The sequence below is a fragment of the Manis pentadactyla genome, chromosome 8 (genome assembly GCF_030020395.1).
Source record: "Manis pentadactyla isolate mManPen7 chromosome 8, mManPen7.hap1, whole genome shotgun sequence".
Lineage (NCBI taxonomy): Eukaryota > Metazoa > Chordata > Mammalia > Pholidota > Manidae > Manis > Manis pentadactyla.
The window spans coordinates 116,473,134-116,489,290 of record NC_080026.1 but is presented as its reverse complement, the minus strand read 5'-3'; the positions used below and the strand labels follow the sequence as shown (position 1 = coordinate 116,489,290).

Here is a 16,157-nt window from a genome sequence, read left to right as displayed (position 1 = left end):
ATACAGAAGTTCCTGCTCTTACAAATGGTAACCCAGAGGTTAAGATTATGGGCTTTGGAATTAGAAATAATAAGAACACTTGCTAATATTTATGAGACATTGACTCTGTGTCAAGCATAATGCTAAACTCTTTCAATCTTCCCAAGATCGCTTTCCCCAGGTTCAGTTGTTGGCCCATGAAACAGATGAAGAACCTCAAGTGCACAGACGTTAACCACGGGAGTTACAAATTGGCAAAGTCAGGATTCCAATCCAGGCCACCTAAAACCACAGCTCACACTCTTATCTGCACGAAACTCCTGGAGCCCAACTTCCCCATCTATTGATTGGGGATGACAATACCCACCCCCAAGAACTGTGCCGAGGTAGGCAAAGCCACCAGCAGGGTCTGGCAGGATGGTGCCGATGGTGACAACGGGTACTCGCAAAGATCCAAGCCTGAAAGGACGTCACCATTCCTAACTGCTCCAGAGTAACCTACCGCAAAAAATCCACCAAAAGAAATCTGTCCTTCCATTTCACTCTCACAAATCTTCTAAAAAACAGATTTGTGCTCTATGTGGAAGCTTAGTTTCAAAATCAAAATCATAGCATTTCCCATTGCATGAAGATGTGAAGAAAAGTATTTAAAGGAATCTGACAAATAAAACTGTAGAGAAGTGAAGGATAAAAGCTCCCATTACCCAATGCAGTAAGTCTAGCCTTGAACTTAATTTTCCAGAATTCTTGAAATATCAGTGATGGCAGCATAAAAAAACAATTAATCAGGTTGTTTGTTCTCTGTGTGTGAGTCACTGTTGCCATCTACAGTTAAAAACGGGGCATGCAACAGGCGGAGAAAGACAAGTACCAAATGATTTCACTCATTTGTGGAGTATAACAACAAAGCAAAACTGAAGGAACGAAACAGCAGAAGACTCACAGACTCCAAGAAGGGACTATCAGTTACCAAAGGGAAGGGTTTGGGGAGGGAGGGAGAAGGGGCTAAGGGGCATTATGATTAGTACACATAATATAGGTAGGTCACAGGGAAGGCAGTACAGCATGGAGACGACAAGTAGTGACTCTATAGCATCTTACTACACTGATGAACAGGGACTGCAATGGGGTGTGTGGGGGCAGACTTGATAATATGGGTGAATGCAGTAACCACAGTGTTGCTCATGTGAAACATTCATAAGATTGTATATCAATGATACCTTAATAAAAAAAAAAAACGGGACATGCAAAGCCACTGAATAACATTCTAAAAACAGTCCTGATGATGATGGTGCTAAGAAAACACACTTGTTAGATGAGTACAGAAGATGAAAATGCTACCTGAAGGAGCAGCTCTTTTTCAACCACCTCTTCTGTCTTGCTGATGAGACGCTTCTGCAGGGTGTGGATTTTCTGTATCAGCTCAAAGGTACTGGGATCACTGGCCTGTTCAAGGTGAACAAAATAAATCAGCTGAGAAACCACCAGTTTCAAAACACTGAGATCCCAATGTAAAATAATTACTGCTTTATTAAAATCTATTGCAAACTTGCAGACCCATTACAGAGAGAATGAGGACCAAAAAGAAAAAAGAAAAAGCATAATAGATGCAATGATCAGCAAAGCAGACTCAAGTCTGGCTAATGTCTTATCTGTTGGCTCTATTTGGCCAATAAATGGTAAGTGAGTATGTTTATTCCACCAGTGGGAATAACAGTGATGATGAGAGCTACTACCCATGACACCTGATTCTTTGCCACCATCCAGACACTATGCTAAGTGTTTTTCATACAATATCAAATATTACAATCTTAAGAGACAGTAGTAGTCTTCCCCTTTTATGGCTAAAGCAATTGAGGCTCAGAGAATTAAGTCATTTGCCCACACTGGTAAGGGTCAGAGCTGGACTCAAGCCCAGATATGCCTGGCTCTAAAGCCTGTGGTTCTTAATTACTGCACTCTGAGGCTTCCCTTACCATGCCCTCTGTTTCTGTAGGCATGAAACAGGGTTCCCTAATTCATTCAGCCTCAGGATTCTCCTTTGGTAATTGCTAACAAGAAGATTCATTACGCCCTATGATGAGGAAGGTTTCTAGGATGTGGACTTCTGCTAATAAATTGGCATTTAGCTCTCAAATGGAGTTATCAATCCGTAAAGCTTTGATATGCCTTCAATAGCTATCCATGCAAAATTCAAACAAACTCTATAGTTATAAATTGATAATCTCTAGATTTTGAGCCAAAACTTCACTTTCAACTGTACTGACATTTTGAAACTAGCAGCTAAATATTTACAGCTGCCTCCCCAATATTTTCTAATTTTCTAATAGCAACTGACATGGAATTGGAAATTTTTAGGATCTGCTTGAAAACACATAGAATAAATTAATATGACATTAAATGGATGTAAAATCTTCAGTACTTCCTCAGACACATTCATATTATTGTTAGTTTAGTAAAAGACACCACTGTTGGCATTTAAAGAGAAATACACAAGGGTCCAAAAGAGAGGGGGAAAAGATATTCCATAGACTCTGACTTTAACTAAGAAATTTGAAGCAATGCCTACTGATACCATATACTGAGACTAAATTTGGCACACATTCACTTGACAAGATTGGACATTCTTAAAATTCAGGCCTCATGTTTATATAACAATTTATAATGCATTATCCTTAATGCTTTCTTTATTAAAAGGAAAAAATTAAAATTAAAAACAAAAACCTACTTGGCTGATTTTCTCCCTTGCCCTGCACTTTCCTCTATGATGTATTTTCATTCTCCTAACACCCTAATTGTTCATGGATTCAAAGCCCCTCCTGGTACCCACATTGCTGGGGACAACTATAGGAGATGGCCATCTTTTTCTTGAGTAAGCAGAGCTTGTCTTTCACTGTTACCTGCAGGGCTGGTGGTAATGTCTTTTGGGAAGTCGTAAAATAAAACATGTGGTTTATTATCCATTACCTACCAATGGGACTTTGGCTGTGTCACCAGTTCCTAAGAGAAAGGATCTGGCTAGCACAGTGCTAGTCCTTAGCAAAGAGGGCTAGTTGACAAACATATTACCTGCAGGAAATAAAAGGATGTAAAGAACAACTTAAAGATGATGAAGATGCTGGTGGCCAATGTAGCTAAAGGTAATTAACAATCCAAGACAAACAGTTAACTACAAGGTAACTGGTTGACTAAAAACTACTTAACAAGAAAAATAAGTGTCTACTGGTGAGGCCAGTTCAGAACTCTCACTGGGTTTTCTTTGGACAGAAAAGATTTTGTCTGAGACTTTTGAAACAAAACCCAAGTAAACCATCTGGTTCTGGAACAACACAGTATACATGGGATCAAGCTTTTATATTTTAGGTGACAATTTGCATAACATTAAATAAAACTATGCCTTTCATTGTGCTTTAGGTAGTAAGCCATGTGGGGCGGAAGAAGAGATTTGGGGATGAGAGTAAGGCTCTGCCAGACGTTACCTCGAGCTTCCTCCATCTGTGCACATTCATGGGGTTCTCCAGTTCCTCCTCCAGGGCTCGGCACCGTGTCCTCTCCTTCAGGAATTCTCTTTGCGTGTGAAAAAGCTCCTGCCTGCATAAGACAAACTTTCCTTTGCAAAGAAATCCTCAGTCCACTTAAATATCATACCTTTATGTGGTTACATACATACATACCAGATTTTATATAAAAGTTGGAATTGGGGAGACTTTCGTGAGATTGAGACCAGACTCCCAATCTGGGCCAAACAAAGGCATCAATTCTGGCAGAGCTCAAACTTTAGCTTTAGCTTTAAAAAAAAAAGTTCCAAAGCTTCAGAATCGTGGTTCTGGATAGCCACAGAGTTTAGAAGTATATGAAAGAACAGGGAGGGTATGAATTATGAGAATGTCAATACATTTTTTAATTCTTCTAAAAATGTCTATAGTAGTAGCAAGAGAACATTCTACATCCTATCAAACAGGTATGGCACCTGACTGCAAGCTATTAAGACTCAGGACAGCCTGACACCAATGGGGGCACTCATGGCAACCCTGACTGCACAGTGGATGCACCCAGGGAGCTCTGACAACATGCCTTTGCCAGGACCCAATCCCCAGAGGGATGCTGCTTTAATTGGTCTAGCATGTGACTGAGGTTTCCTAGGTTTTTAAGTCCTGCCCGTAATTCTAATGTGCAGCCAGGACTGAAAAACACTGCATTAGGAGTGATATTTTATTTCCTGTTCCACAGCTACACAGGAGGCTGCAAAAGTCCTAAAGAACTAGATCTGGCTCAAACCTACCTCTGTAAGCTGCAGGCATCTCTAGTAATAGGTAATGGGCGACAGCCACCCACAGTAGCCTGTGACCTGGCAGCCACCCTATTGAATAAGATGCTTTGCTGGGGAGCGGGGAAGAGGCAAACATTCTCACTGACACAGGCAATAAGGATATTATTATCTGTCCTTGTCTGCTGTGGGTGTGCAGACTACTAATACTAAACCATCTCTTTTACTTAATTGCTTCATTTAAACCAATAATACAACTTCCCCTCATTAGCAAGACAAACCATTAGAATTAACTGCATGATGTTCACTCAACAGGGAGCTCAGAGCAAGCTGCTTAGAATTAAAAGCGTATTTTTAACACTTCAGCTTTCTAGAGTGCCGTCAGAAGAGGAAGGCAAGAGTATTAGCAACTGTTAGGAAGGCTTATTTTGTACTAGACTCTGTGCTAGGCACACTACATTTCTTTTCCTGTCTAATTTTAACTACAGGTCTAAATCTCAGAAAAGTGCTTTGCCCAAGGTCACAGCCTGTAGGTGGCAAGGCTGAGATTGGAATTCATGCCTACTTCCCTCCAATATCTTTATTGTCTTCCCATTGAAAAGAAAAATAAAATCTATTATCAACAAACCAGCAATACTGAATAGGAATGGACAGAATTTGGTCCTTAGTGTATATAATAAAAATAACTCATGGCTGGCAAATTTAGTGATGATCTTCGAGATCATTCAATAGCTACTTGGAATGAACCCATTTGTCTCCAAAATGTCATTGGCAGTATCTGTAGGTGGTAAATTTATGAGGGATTTTCTAATCCCTTCTTTATATTTTTTCTGCATTTCCCACATTTTCTGCAATGAATTTATATTACTTTCATCATCTGAAATATGAGCAACTCTAAGAAAAAGAAGTAATGATCCATCCTTGATAGTGGCAACTTCACTTGCTATTCCTGAATGTATTCACTGCATCTAAATATCAAAACTCCTTCTCATTCAATTAATTTAAGAAGCAGATGCAAACTGTGTCCTTGTCCCCAGGTGGTCAAGGATACCACTGTTCATGTACAAGTCTGTGGGGAATAAGGAAAGCTACTGAGAAAACACCAGACCTCTTATTTGGTTTCCTGCAATTGCCTATATAAAACATGGTGATGTTTTCCCAAAGGGAAAGTAGATCTTGTATAATGTAAGATTTAAAGCAAGAAGAAGGCACACTAAGCTAAAGTGAAAGCTGCAGAAGATAAATCAAGAGTGAGATATAAAAAATCAGCTGCCTTCTAAGGAAACAGAGTTTTCAAATAGTGATAAAATTAAATTTTTCCCCTTTTCATTCCATATGCAATTCCAAGAAAAAGATGTGCAAATGTTACCAGAATTAAATTTAAATATTGATGCTCCATCCCTTCAATATTGCCTGACTAAAGAAATTCTAAAGAGCTCATTGGAGGAATTTTTTTTCTGAATTGTAGCTAGTTTGTGTTTCTAATTTGATTTGAAATTTATTTTTTTAAATCCAGAACAAAGTTTTTTGAAAATATTTTTGCATTCACTTATATCCCCTTGAGAGGAAACTATTCCTTTTTTGTGACATAGAATGGGCACAATGTAGATTCTGAATTGTGGGAAAGTTCTCATTACATGTTAATAATTCCACCATATAAAAAATTATTTTATACAACCTGATAAAGACTTGCAATGACCAACAGGCATGCACATAAGGTCATTTCAGGAGTTCCCCAAATCCCTCTGTGCCCTCAGCTCTGAGGGCTCTCCTGTTACCTGAGTTCATCAACATTAGCCACACTCCTGGCAAGAATCCCCTTTTCCCGGCGAAGCTTTTTAATCTCAAGTTTGAGGATTCTCATGTCCTCCATCCTCTGGTTGTACTGACTCTCGCCTTTATTCAGCATGGACTGTTGGATCTTGATCTTTTCATAGAGCAAAGCCAACTCATCATTGCGCCGAATGAGCTGAGACCCGAGGATGTCTCGCTCACTGATGACCTGGAAAGGAAGAGAAGGACATGGCCACCAGGGAACAAAAAATCTCACTTTCATTATGGCAGCTGCATTCATTCAGTCAATGAATATCTTTCCAATGCTCACATGTGCTAGGCAGGTACACAGTGGGTAGGGCACTAGAAATAAATAGCCTGCTAGACAATCAACACTGGACTCCTCCCAACAGCTTGCAGTCTCATTGGAAAGAGTACAATAAATAATCCATGATGGTAGTAACAATCTGAAAATCCTGTCTCATGGGTGTTGTTTGGTTTGCTCCAACTATTATTTTATAAATATTAAAGTTAGAATGACTACATTGGGCAAGCTCTTGCCAAGTCCCACCGCTCCTCACCATCTTATACTGGTCAACTTCTATTTCTATTTAACCTGCCAGATCTCTGGAAGCATTTAAGTTTCTAACACCCAAATTATGCATTTGTGTTTCTAACTCCCAAATTAAGTAAGTATTCATTGCAATCATATGAAGGTGATTACACTATACAAGAATGTAAGGAGCCTGATTTTCTTTTGGGTCAATGTATATCCAGTGTTCAGCACAGTGACTGACACAAAGTAAGCCCCCATAAATATGACTTGAATAAATGAATTAGTTTGTCATAGTCAATCAACAGAAGATGGGCTTCTGCTGTTGCTCTTCCGTCAGACTGAATCAAAGAGCTTAGAGAAGAATGAGGATTTGTGAAAAGCTGAATCAAACATCGCACCTGCTGAAGAGGTCTGCAGGTCTGGCAAGATGTTCCTACCTGGTCTAACTCCTTCTTCTGTCTCAGCCTCTCCCCATCTGCCTCAGCAATGATTCGCAGAAGTTTTCTCTCTTCAGCTTCCTGCTTTTCAATGAAATGTTTGGTCTCCAGGACTTGTTGTCTCAGCTTCTGCAGCTCAGCCTGACAAAGAGTGAAGGACACAAGCAAATTTCACTCTGTGATGGCACAAACCAGGACTACACACTGGATGTGGATGTACAGGGTGCTTCTCTTAGACTTTCTTCTGATGTTTCATGTAATATGGTTTGAACACTCTCACAAGCAAACAAGTTTCACACACACACACACACACAGACCCATAAAGAAACAGGAATGCACGTTACGGAGATCATGTTTATTCTATGAGTTCTACGCTTAAGGGATTTCCATCATTTTTCTGTATATGTGTAGCAGAGGCTTCATTGGTATTCAGCTGCACTTCTCTTGCCAGCTAAATATGGGGAGAATTCACAAAGAATAGTACAGAAGAGGATGCAGGGGTGAGGATGAGGGAGGGCCTCTATCTGTTACCAGCACCTGTGATGGTCCTAACACCACCAGCACATCAACCATAGAAATAAAGCCCCTCCAAGTGAAAACTAAATTAATGAAGATAAAAACCAAGTGCCTATCTTTAACATCTTGATGGAACAGAAGAGTTGTCATGATATAAAAAGATGAATAGATCCTACTTCTGAGATGCTTCCCATTTAGATGAGAGGATAAGATATACAAGTATTATGCAAATATTAATAAGTCCAAGCAAAAAATTTTCAGTGTTCTTATTGGAGTTACAAGAGGTCAGGCTTCTGAGGTTGTCAGAACTCCTGGGAGAGCTCAGATCTTGAGACTCTTGAGGTTATTTCAGGACCTGTCTTAAGAGTGAGAAGGAAAGGGTTATATGGACTAATAAGTTCTCAAAGGGAAACTGCTCTGTCAAAGGACACATTCACTTCCATTCCACAAGTATGTTTGTGCTCTACACTATCTCAGGCACAATACTAGTCATTTTGCATAGCTTCTCTCATCTCAATTTTAGAAATGCGATTACAGACACAAAGAAAAGCAAATTATCTTGCCCAAGGTCACACAGCTAGTAAGTAGCAGAGTTGAGATTCCAACCCAGATCTTTTGATTCCAGAGCTCTGCTGTCACCACTCAATAGTTTCAAGTCAAACGCAGAAGATGAGTATGACTGTGGGATCCATCAACCATTAGAAATTACAAGTATAACCAACCACACAGTGTGGAAATGCTATCTGTTGTGTGGAAAAGGACATGTGAGTACACAGGAATGAGCTTCTATTTCTGCCTGGAGTTTAGAGGGAAGAACCAGTCAGGAAATTGGCAGCTGACAGATATTTCTAAAGTGGAGAAGTATGTGCTGGGGGGAGGGCATTCAACAGGCAAACGTGCATGAACAAAGGCATGTAAACTATAAAGTGGCTGCAGTGTTCACCAGATGGCAAAACATCCCATGTGGCTGGATTAGAGTGCTATTAGGTAGGGAATAGCAGGAGATAAAGCTGAGCCAGACAGGAAAGGGCCTTGTATGCCATGCACTGTGTAGAGTACACAATGGGGAGCCATGGACGATTTCTATTAAAGGAAAGAAGAATATGCCTTTGAGAGGTCCATGCCAAGATGGGAAGGACTGGGCCAGCACAAGGAACAAATCAGAGGGGAGCTCTGCTTTCACCCATGCCTGGAATCATGAGGCACATGACAAGATGATGTCAAGGCTCCAACTTTTCAGTGCCTTGCAGGTTGGCAAATAATAGTGAAAAAGTAATAATTTTTCCTTCAAGGAAGTATTGGACCCCCACCTTTACCCACTTAGAAAGATCACTGGGATGACAGCAAGCCCCCTGTTTGCAAGTGCCCATGAACCAACCCAATTCTACCTGAAGTCTGCCTCCAACCCATGAAAACCAACTCACTGATTGCATACCTCAAACTTATCCAAATAGTAGAAGACACTGCACACCTAGTAAAAAACACATAATGTCACAATCTAAATGCAGCCTGCTACTGTAAAAGCAAAGGTTTTTTATGACATTTTGTTTGTTCATGAAATAATATCCAGAGATAAGCAAAGGAAAAAACTTATTGAGAAAATATCTGGTCTAGTATTTACCACTATGGGGGGATAGCCTGTTAGGGAAGAGAGCAAACAACAAGCCTTTCAATTTCTATAATCAATTAAGGTGACAGTGAAGACAGCAATAAAATACCTGTTTGGCTCATGCTTTCTTTAATAAAACTTTTACTTTCCCAGATGTGAAACATTTACTTCCCTGTTCCTAAGTGCCAAGACCTGATCAGAATCCATCAGCAGAACAAAATGAAACCCGTTATATTAAAATGCAATCAACAGTGTGTAAAAGTATCTGTCTGAAATGTAAAACCATTCATGTGGTTAGCACTGCTGTGTGTTTTTTCATAATATATCAAAATTCTGAGTGGTGTCCTTATGTCATAAATTTATGGGCTATAAACAAGATGTGGTGTCAGACATTGGCAGCAAACGTTAATGTCAACAAAATACCTTGGGCCTAATGCATTCAGCAGCTGTAAACCTCAGCTGTCTCACCCAAGGAAAGATGGTGACAACTGCATGCACCCAAAAGCCCATAAAGCAATGTTCTAGATGGGACCTGGGGTCTGGCATCTCTCAAAGTGTTACTGGTGGTTTGAATTTGTAATACGAGGGCAGGACACACTCTTTGGTTATGGCCTCCACAATTATACAGTTTTGTGGTAGGAGTTTATGGACTCTATATCATCTAATTTGGCTGCAGGAATAAATGATAGCTCAAGAACCATACTTGCAGGTTCACCCATTCATAGGTGATCCCAACATTCACTGGGTTTCACAGAAACCATCTGTTTACATCTAAAGCAAACAAGACCCCCTGAAGTTTTCTAGCCATGGGAGGAATTAGACTCTCTCTCTCTCTCTCTCTCTTTCTCTCTCTCTCTCTCTGTGCCAGTTCCTATCCGTGTCATTCTAGAGAGTCCACTAAGTATAAAAGGCTATCATGCCCTGAAGCCAGTTGCTAATGTGATGCTGAGCTATGGACATAGAGAATTTGCTGTTGAATTATTCACTAAGAATCAAAGTGCTGTGAGAACGATGTGGGATGATTGGGAAGTACAAGACAGTATCAGAGGCTTATTAGAACTGGAAAGCAGACACTCCAAACAGGATGACTCCTTGAGCTGAAGAAACGAGACTGCTACAGAACCGGGCAGATGAACAGAGATGCAGTGACATCAACATGAACTACTGACATTCTGTCGTAACTATAATGTGTTGACACTGTCTAGGATCCTCAGTAGTCAGTAGAGCCTGGTAGCAACTGAAAAAGGAAAAGAAACATGGAAGGAGTGAAATTTTCCTTTTAAGGGGGGTGAATAAGGATGGGAACAAGTTATTATGGACCATGGTTTTGCCTGTCAACCTGGAGAAGTGGTAAATTGGGTTGTCCTGTCAAAAGGCATCTCACAGTCTCCCAGTCTAAGCCATGCCCTTCCAGGAGAAATTATGTACCCAAATAGCTTTGTAGAACTCAGAATGAAGTTAAATGTCGCTTAGAGCAAAGTTACTAGAAAATCTGCCTTTCCCTCAGGGATCTAGTTTGTGCACTTCAGATGCCTTAAATCCAGAGATCCATATGGAATGTGATTCAAATTTAAGGTTAAAAAAGTCAAGAGGCTGAAACTCAACATTTGAGCTGTCATATTTTTTTAAGGAATGTCAAACAGGCATAATGACAGGCCAAAATTATCCAATCAAAGCATGACTGCAAGTCACCCTTGAATAGCCTCAAACAATAAATCAAGCAGACAGCCCTCTTCTGTTCCTCATTCTTGCTCTAATGGGAAATGCTGGGGAAAGGCATCCTTGTTTCACAGAAAGTCCAAAGCAATCATCTTCCTATAATCCATGAGCCAATGCTATCCAGACCTAGGATTCCCCCATTTATATCAGACTCTCCAGAGCAGAAGCTCTTTAATCATCTTTCATGCCCACCAGCTGCCAACTCTGCTGGTCCTGGGCCAAAAAACAGGGACCTATTGCCCTTTCTTTTATTTTATTATGATCCTTATTATGTGTAGATGCCTGATGAGGGAGGGTGTCATTGAAACAAACACTAACCAAAGTCAAACTCTAAGGAATTAGGAATAATTGATCTTTTGCATAGGACATTGCTTATTCGAACACAGGATTATGAAGAAAGCAGTTAGTTCCACCATGGACTCCATTAGGTGGCAATAATTAATCTTCTGAATTGAGAATTACTTAAGAAAGTAAGAGATGAGGATCAGGGTCACCCTCTAAAAAGAAAGAGATGATGGACCAAATCGAGTCACACTGCAGTCCTGCTAACATGGGTCCATCAGGCCCATAGGTGAATCAGCGTTTACAGGATTCTTCTGGTTCATTCCATGATAAATAAACACCATCCCACTACAGCTCCAGAGAGGAACGAGCTACCTTCTATAAAATTATGCCTTCAATCAAGGAGAATAAGGGCAAAATATGGGATATTTTCAATTTTAGAACACATATTTCTTGATGTGTAAATAAGCATTAATGCAGAATTTTCTATTCTTTTTCTTTCATAAGCTACAGTGGGGGAATAAACGTCTCAGACAGATAAACATTATCAATTACCTTATCTTTTTTGCAAAAGCACTTTTGTTACTTTTTAATCTTTCTCAAACCAAATGTAGCTTAACTTAATTTAATGTAATAGTTCTATTTCTATGAAAACCTATCATTAAATTGATAAAACCTATTATTAAATTGAGACTGCATATTTTAATCTAGGGCATCTTGGAATCAAGAAAAATTGGCAGTAAATCCATCCAACACTAGATATACATTTTCAAGATAGGAAATATCTTTGAAAGCTAGTATGTGCAGATACCAAGACCCCAGTTTTTGTGGACAGTTCCTGCAAGTTACTCATAACATACATGAGTATTCCTCATGCACATTTTCAAAATAAAAAAGGCATCATTCTCTTAGAAGTTCCTTCTTAAATTCTTTGGCCAATTGGATTGGAAGGGAAATCTATTGGATTGGATAAGAGAAGGAAACACATCAGGTTTAGGGAACATGTACAGTAAAACATATTTGGTTCAAGATTTGAAATGCTGTAATTATATGGTGCATATTCTTAAATAGGGTCTTTATATTGGTACACATGAAATGCTCTAAATTAGTAGATTTAAAAGGATATGTCTCAGTAATATACATAAAGACAGAGATGATTCCCTGGAGGAATGTCTGCAAAGTTCTCAGGCCCACCGAGGTAAGGTGAACTATGAACCTGGCTGAGGGCAAATCAAGTGAGGACAAAGCCTGACGCCAGGTGGTTCATGACACTGCAGGTAGAAAAGTCACCTGCACATAAAGTAAATAGCAATTAGGAGCAGAGGGACGAAAGGTCTTGCCAGCATGACCTTCTGGGAGGCCCACGGAGGAGTGTGGGAGGGTGGGTGTGGGCACAGGGGCTGGATTTGCCTTGTGAGCACAAAGGGCTTGTAGCAAGCCTGCAAGCTCCGGGGCTTCTCGGGCACTGCTGACCTGCGAGGCTCTCCTCCACTGATGCGATGAGAGCCAGCACAGGTGAACAGGGGTGAGTGCATCTCCCCTGGCCCCCTCATCTGGGGGCCCCACCTGCAGGGAGCCTGCCCTGGGGGTGGTAGCGCTCATCCCCCTGTGCCTTGGTGGTTCTCCCGGCCCCTTAACTGCCTTCAGTGAGTGTGGAGTCTGCCTCAAGGATGCAGAATAGATAGACTATTGCTCCTTCGCTTTGGTTGTAAGATCTGCACCTTCAGTGTTTCCTTCTCCTTTTCTATCCGCTGCTGCTCCAGACGTAGCTTCACAAGCGCTGACTCTTTGGCAGAGATGTCTTCTTTCAGCTGATCTACCTGATGGGTCATAGTCTTTAATTTCCTCTTCATTTCCATTATTTCATCCTAACAAAATGAAAAGAGAGATGTTTGAAAGTGTAAGAAATAGGAGCACTATGCCTATGGAAGCGCAATACATAGCAGGAGCTTTTAAGGGAGGCTCCTTCATAATGGCCTCCTGACCAGTTATGACAGAGCTGTTCCTTTGTACCTTGTGCCCATCAACTTCAAAGTACCTTCCAGCATTAACTCTCAAAATATTCTCATGAGATGTATACAAAGTATGCATAATGAAATCTCTCTCTCTCTCTCTCTCTCTCTCTCTCTCTCTCTCTCTCACACACACACACACAGACTTAATTCCTCATTTTGAAAAGGAGGAATTGAAATCACAAGTATTATAACCAAAAGGTTACAAAGCAAAGCTCTGCAATTAACTGACAAGAATATGCTGCTGCCCTCTGAATCCTGGTAGCTATTAGCAGTTTCAAAAATTAGAAACAAGAGAATGGCAATTCTGCATAATTAATTAAAAGCAGGACCATGATCTTCATATCCTATCAAGTTGTGTCATTTCCATTTCAAACAATCTGATAGTTCTGCATAAACTGATCTTCTCTTTCAGATGAATTCTACGACTTTTCCTTCTTGCTCTATTCTAAATCCCGCCATCAGGATAACTGAAGCTGCTTTAAACCCAGGATGGGGAGGAATCAAAATGTGAAGACATAAATATATTCTTTACCTGAGCCTCAACCAGATTTTTGCTATACAGATTCCTGTCTGACCTCACAGCTTCATACAGGTTCTGTTGCTGTTTTAATTTAGTTTCTGATTCAGCAATTTTTTTCCTGTAGTCAAAAATCTGCATTTCATGGACTTTTACGTCTTCCATGTTCATGAGGACCTGGATGAGAAAGAAGTATATGAAAATGGTTAAATAGTCCATCTGTGGTTATCAGGTTCAGGACAGAGATCTTTATCTAAGGGTAGCTAACAGAAATGCTAGCAGTCAGAAAATCTGAATGTCGCTATAATCACTGCAGAATACAGAAATTCAGCCCACTGATTAGGGGCAAACATACATTTTATCTACACCAGAGTTCTGCTCAACCATGGAGGCCTAGCACAGTTATTCTGTAGTCACAAGAGGGAAAAAAATTAATTCTTTCAATTCTGAAAACCTCTCCTGACCACCCTACCCACCAAGAAAGGAAGCAAAAAAAGAAAGGCACAGGCTTAAACAGATCCTAACACAGAACACTAAGGAAGATAAGAGAAAACTTCCCTGCCTGGCCATATGCATAGTTTTTTAACGTTAACCATGAGAAAGAAAAGTAGCCTTTGAACATTGATAGCAATCATAATGCTGTTTGCCAATGTCAAACATTTGAGATTCCATCGGGGAAATTCAAAGGACTTCATAAAAATGCATTCTAGGAATAGTGCACAGGACAGTTGCTGGGAATGATGAGATGCAAGAACAACTGCCTCCATTTTGCAAGTATGAAAATCCAAAGCATGAAATTCCACGTTGAGCCAACACCTCTCAACAAGCAATCCATGTGGCAGAGTTACACAATGCTGACTCTCAGCTGCAATGTCCACAGAAACTGATTTTTTAAGGACAATCATCCTCCAGAATTACTTAAGAAGAAAAGTTTTAGCGAGAAGGACTGATTGAATCAATGGAACTATGGGCTAAACAACACTTCGAACACATACGGAGAAAATTCTTCAGACAGTTTCACTGCATTTCAGTGGACTTGTCTTAATTAATGGTTACAGTTGAAGGAAATAAATAGAGCTATGTGACAGCAAATGGAAAGAAAGTGATGTCCTGGAAGTAACATGGCCAGGGAAGGTTCCTCTGAGGAAGAGGTATTTTACCTAGAACCTAAAGATCAAAAGGCACTTAGTCCTTTGTCTTGCTGATATGCACTATCATTTAAGCAGGGCCTAACTGTGAGCAACATGTTCCTAGGTCACTGCGCTACAGAGAATCCTTTGATTTCACTTGTGGAATTAAGTGGTCCAGAAAATAAAATTCTGAGAAATCCTGCTCTAATGTTTTCCCATCAGAGGTAATGACAGCTGGTGTTTAATATGCTTATCCTTTATATCTTCAAATAAACATCTTTCAAAGTTTCCCTAGACTTATTTTTAAGGAGAGATGGGATTAAATTTTACTAAATGCCTTTTCAGTATTTATTATTTTGTACTGTTCTTTTCTTGTTGGGTCTACTGATTTGATGTACTAACTAACAAATGTCTCCCTTTACAATATTTAATTTCTTTATATACAGTCCCACATGCTGTAATTTTGGATAGATGCATAAATGTGAAATATACCTATATTTTCATTTCCTTACTTGGACCTTCCTTCTCTCTTCAAACCACATCAGCCTCTTATCAGCATATAAATTAACCAGGTTAACAATCTAGTATGTGTGCTTCCATATTTTTCTTTGACTGCATATTCTATTCATTTCTACTAACATATTACTACTAGTAGCTAATATTTCTCAGGTACTTTCTATGTGCCAAACATTTCACATGTATTAACTTATTTAATCTTCAAAAATTCTAGGAGGTGTGCATTTTTATCACCCCAATTTTACAGAGAAGGAAACTGAAATTTAAAAAACTACTATTATTCACAGCTATTCAACTAGCAAATACAGATGTGAGGTTTCTTGTGCTATCCTTGATTTTACTTTTTGGGCTCCGGTTGTATTTTTTAACTAAATGAGATCTTCTTACATACATTCTATACACCTTGCCTTTTATCACTAATACTCTGTGGAAATCATGTGGCGTGGCTCTAATTCATTCTCTAAAGGTGGTATGAGGTCCTCATGTAAAGTGGGGTGTGTCATCATGTACTCAGCTCTTCCCTCTGATGGGCATTAACTTGGTTTCCACGTTTTTGCCTCTCTGAGCCATGCTGCATAACCACTCGGTACGTGTGTCCTTCTGCACTTGTGTTTTACTTCTGTTGGGATGGATTCCCAAGAATGGAGTATCTGGCTCAAAAGACACAGATATTTTTAACTTCACTAGATACTGCTAGATTGCTTTCCAAAATGGCTTTAACACTTCACATTTCCATACCACCCACAACAGTTTTCTTCATAGAAAACTCTCCTTGCAGTTTCAGGATAAACTCTCTTTGGTCATACAGGATGATTCTTTACTGCACTGTTGAATTTGGTTT

At 39.8% G+C, this 16,157-nt stretch overlaps 1 protein-coding gene across 1 annotated transcript in view; it reads right to left on the bottom strand.

The window, feature by feature from the left end:
* Window positions 1-16,157, bottom strand: part of CFAP58 (cilia and flagella associated protein 58) — a 94,201-nt gene that overhangs the window by 45,633 nt on the left and 32,411 nt on the right. Inside the window, exons 10-15 of the mRNA XM_036906474.2 lie at window positions 13,686-13,847; window positions 12,860-13,006; window positions 7,013-7,153; window positions 6,025-6,248; window positions 3,459-3,570; window positions 1,321-1,425 (exon numbers count right to left, since the gene is read on the bottom strand). Of these exons, the coding sequence (XP_036762369.2) occupies window positions 1,321-1,425; window positions 3,459-3,570; window positions 6,025-6,248; window positions 7,013-7,153; window positions 12,860-13,006; window positions 13,686-13,847 (891 nt within the window). The remainder of the gene's footprint in view (window positions 1-1,320; window positions 1,426-3,458; window positions 3,571-6,024; window positions 6,249-7,012; window positions 7,154-12,859; window positions 13,007-13,685; window positions 13,848-16,157) is intronic.